A 3,449-nucleotide genomic window follows, 5' to 3' on the forward strand; every position below is an offset into this window, starting at 1 on the left:
TTAAACCCAAGGAGGCAGAGAAGCAAAAAATAATAATTCATTTAATCCATGTTTAAAATAATATAATTCATTTAATCCATGTTTAAAATAATTTAATCCATGTTAAAAAATATAATCATTTAATCCATGTTTACAAATAATTTAATCCATGTTTAAAAGAGTAGAACAAGTGAAAGGTGCTAATAAAACTATAAAGGTTAGTTTCATCAGGGCTGAACAAACCGTGTTTAACATGATTTATTAAATGACTACCTCATCTCTGTACCCCACATCTGTAAGGTGCCTCAGGTCGAGCAGTGAATTTCAAACACAGATTCAARCACAAAGACCAGGGAGGTTTTCCAATGCCTCACAAAGAAGGGTCCTAACCCTAACCTATTGGTAGATGGGTAAAAAAATAAAAAAGCAGACATTGAATATCCCTTTGAGCATGGTGAAGTTATTAATTACACTTTGGATGGTGTATCAATACACCCAGTCACTACAAAAATACAGGCGTCCTTCCTAACTCAGTTGCCGGAGAAGAAGGAAACCGCTCAGAGATTTCACAATGAGGCTAATGGTGATTTTAAAACAGTTACAGAGTTTAATAGKTGTGATAGGTGAAAACTGAGGATGGATCAACAACATTGTAGTTACTCCACAATACTAAACCTAAATGACAGTGAAAAGAAAGAAGTCTGTACAGAATTAAAATATTCCAAAACATGCATCCTGTTTGCAACAAGGCGCTAAAGTAAAAAATGTGGCAAAGCAATGATCTTTATGTCCTGAATACAAAGCGTTATGTTTGGGGTAGTACCTCTTCATATTGTCAAGCATAGTGGTGGCTGCATCATGTTATGGGTATGCTTGTCATTGTTAAGGACTGAGGAGGTTTTTAGAATAGAGCTAAGCACAGGCAAAATCCTAGAGGAAAACCTGGTTCATTCTACTTTCAAACAGACACTGGGAGATGAATTCACTTTTTCAGCGGGACATTAACCTAAATCACAAGACCAAATACACACTGGAGTTGCTTACCAAGACAACACTGAATGTTCCTGAGTGGCCTACAGTTGTGACTTAAATTGTCTTGAAAATCTATGGCAAAACTTGAAAATGGCTGTCTAGCAATTATCAACAACCAACTTGACAGAGCTTGAAAATATTGTTCAATCCAGGTGTATAAAGCTCTTAGAGGTTTACCCAGGAAGATTCTCAGCTGTAATCACTGACAAAAGTGATTCTAACGTGTGAATACTTAATGTATTTAATTTTCAATAAGATTTCTAAAAACATTTTTTAAATGTAAAACGTTTATTTAACTAGGCAAGTCAGTTAAGAACAAATTCTTATTTACAATGACGACCTACCGGGGAACAGTGGGTTAACTGCCTTGTTCAGGGGCAGAACGACAGATTTTTACCTTGTCAGCTCGGGGATTCGAACTTGCAACCTTTCGGTTACTAGTCCAACGCTCTAACCACTAGGCTACCCTGCCGCCCCCCCAAAAAACATGTTCTCACTTTTTCATTATGGGCTTTTGTGTGTAGATGAGTGAGATGTTATTTATTTATTCCGGCTGTAACAACAAAATATGGAATAAGTCAAGGGGTATTATGATATTCTGAAACACTATCTAGCCCAGCGAAGAAGAATGGCTGGCTATTCAGTTGTTTATCAAATCACTGACAAGGTGGCGCTGCGTTGTGGTTCTTACAGGCTCTGTTCGCTGAGCAGACAGAAGAGCAGAGCATTGCCCACCTCCTGAGGTTCTGGAAGCAGACGGTCTTCAGCTCGGCGTACTCCACTATGTCCTTCAGCTGGTGGTGGAAGAACTCAGATACCTGGCAGGAGGAGAGACGGCTACATCAGATAAACACATCAACGGATCGATTAATGACACTCTTAATGGCTAGCAACTGAGTCTACTTTGCCTGCTAAAACCTTTAAATATATAAAGACATTGAAGAAAGCACCCTCTCGTGACTCACCCGGGCCGTACTCGTGGCGTGGGAGACGGCAGATCTTGGGCATCACCTCCATCAGAGTCTTCACATACTGCATGATGGTGCCCTGGAGCTGAGGGGAGAGACAGGGTTATAACATACTGCATGATGGTTGAATGAGTTGAATGTCTTGTTCAAGGGGGGAGGGTAAACAGGAGTTGAATTCTGTTCAGGGAGAGGTAAAGACAGGAGTTGAATGTCTTGTTCAGGGGGGAGGGTAAAGACAGGAGTTGAATTCTTGTTCAGGGGGGAGAGGGTAAAGACAGGAGTTGAATGTCTTGTTCAGGGGGAGAGGGTAAAGACAGGAGTTGAATGTCTTGTTCATCGGGGGAGAGGGTAAAGACAGGAGTTGAATGTCTTTGTTAGGGGAGAGGGTAAAGACAGGAGTTGAATGTCTTTTCAGGGGGAGAGGGTAAAGACAGGAGTTGAATGTCTTGTTCAGGGGGGAGAGGGTAAAGACAGGAGTTGAATGTCTTGTTCAGGGGGAGAGGGTAAAGACAGGAGTTGAATGTCTTGTTCAGGGGAGAGGTAAAGACAGAGTTTGATGTCTTGTTGTATTTACTGCTGTGGTTAGATCAGTGAAGAGAATGGTACTACTATCTAGGAAAAGCCGCATTACCTAACACATGCTAACAGGAAATGCTCTACTCTCCTACATCCTCCACACCCTCCATTCCTCATCCACCCCTCCTCCATCCTCCTCCTTTCTCACCAGGCTTTGACCACTTCGCAGTCCTCATGACAGCGATGCCCTGGTACCCAGCAAACGACACATGCCTTGATGTGAGAGGACCAACAAAGTGTCTGTAGAAACAAAGATACTGCTGTACCCAGGTTCAGAGCCTGTAGGGGGAGACAGGAGTTTAAGTGTCTGTAGAAACTAAAGATACTGCTGTACGCAGTTCAGAGCCTGTAGAGGTAGAGGGAAACAAGACAGGAGGTTAAGGCCTGTAGATGTGCATAACAAACAGAGGAGTGTAAACATGAGGATAATGTCGTAGATCAGGAGATTCAAAGACAAAATCTATTTTGATTTCACGTGGTAATGAAAGAATAGAAATAACTGCAGACTGCTGTTCCTGCTTTGCTGTATTTAATATGCTCCCACGATGCAGTAAACTAAGTGTGACATTTATTCTTTTCATTTCACTGTTTTTGTTTTGTGCACCTGGTAACCTCCACTCCTTCTATCACCTGGTAACCCAAACTCCTTCTGATCACCTGGTAAACCGCAAACCTTCTGATCACCTGTGTAAACCCGTCCACTCCTTCTGATCACCTGGTAAACCTCCACTCCTTCTGACACCTGGTAAACCCTCCACCCTTCTGATCACCTGGTAAACCCTCCACTCCTTCTGATCACTGGTAAAACCCTCCATCCTGTACCTGGAAACCCTCCCTCTGATACCTGGTAAGCCTCCATCCTTCTGATCACCTGGTACTCACTCCTTCTGATCA

At 42.2% G+C, this 3,449-nt stretch overlaps 1 protein-coding gene across 1 annotated transcript in view; it reads right to left on the reverse strand.

The window, feature by feature from the left end:
• LOC112075767 (cytoplasmic FMR1-interacting protein 1 homolog) overlaps window positions 1-2,079 on the reverse strand; it is a gene marked incomplete at its 5' end in the record, with an annotated part of 9,709 nt that extends 7,630 nt beyond the window's left edge. Inside the window, 3 exon segments of the mRNA XM_070441051.1 lie at window positions 1,701-1,751; window positions 1,754-1,848; window positions 1,973-2,079. Coding sequence (XP_070297152.1) covers window positions 1,701-1,751; window positions 1,754-1,848; window positions 1,973-2,079 — 253 coding nt within the window.
• Window positions 2,080-3,449: the final 1,370 nt, after the last annotated feature.

Source organism: Salvelinus sp. IW2-2015, unplaced genomic scaffold, assembly GCF_002910315.2.
Source record: "Salvelinus sp. IW2-2015 unplaced genomic scaffold, ASM291031v2 Un_scaffold3380, whole genome shotgun sequence".
Classification (NCBI taxonomy): Eukaryota; Metazoa; Chordata; class Actinopteri; order Salmoniformes; family Salmonidae; genus Salvelinus; species Salvelinus sp. IW2-2015.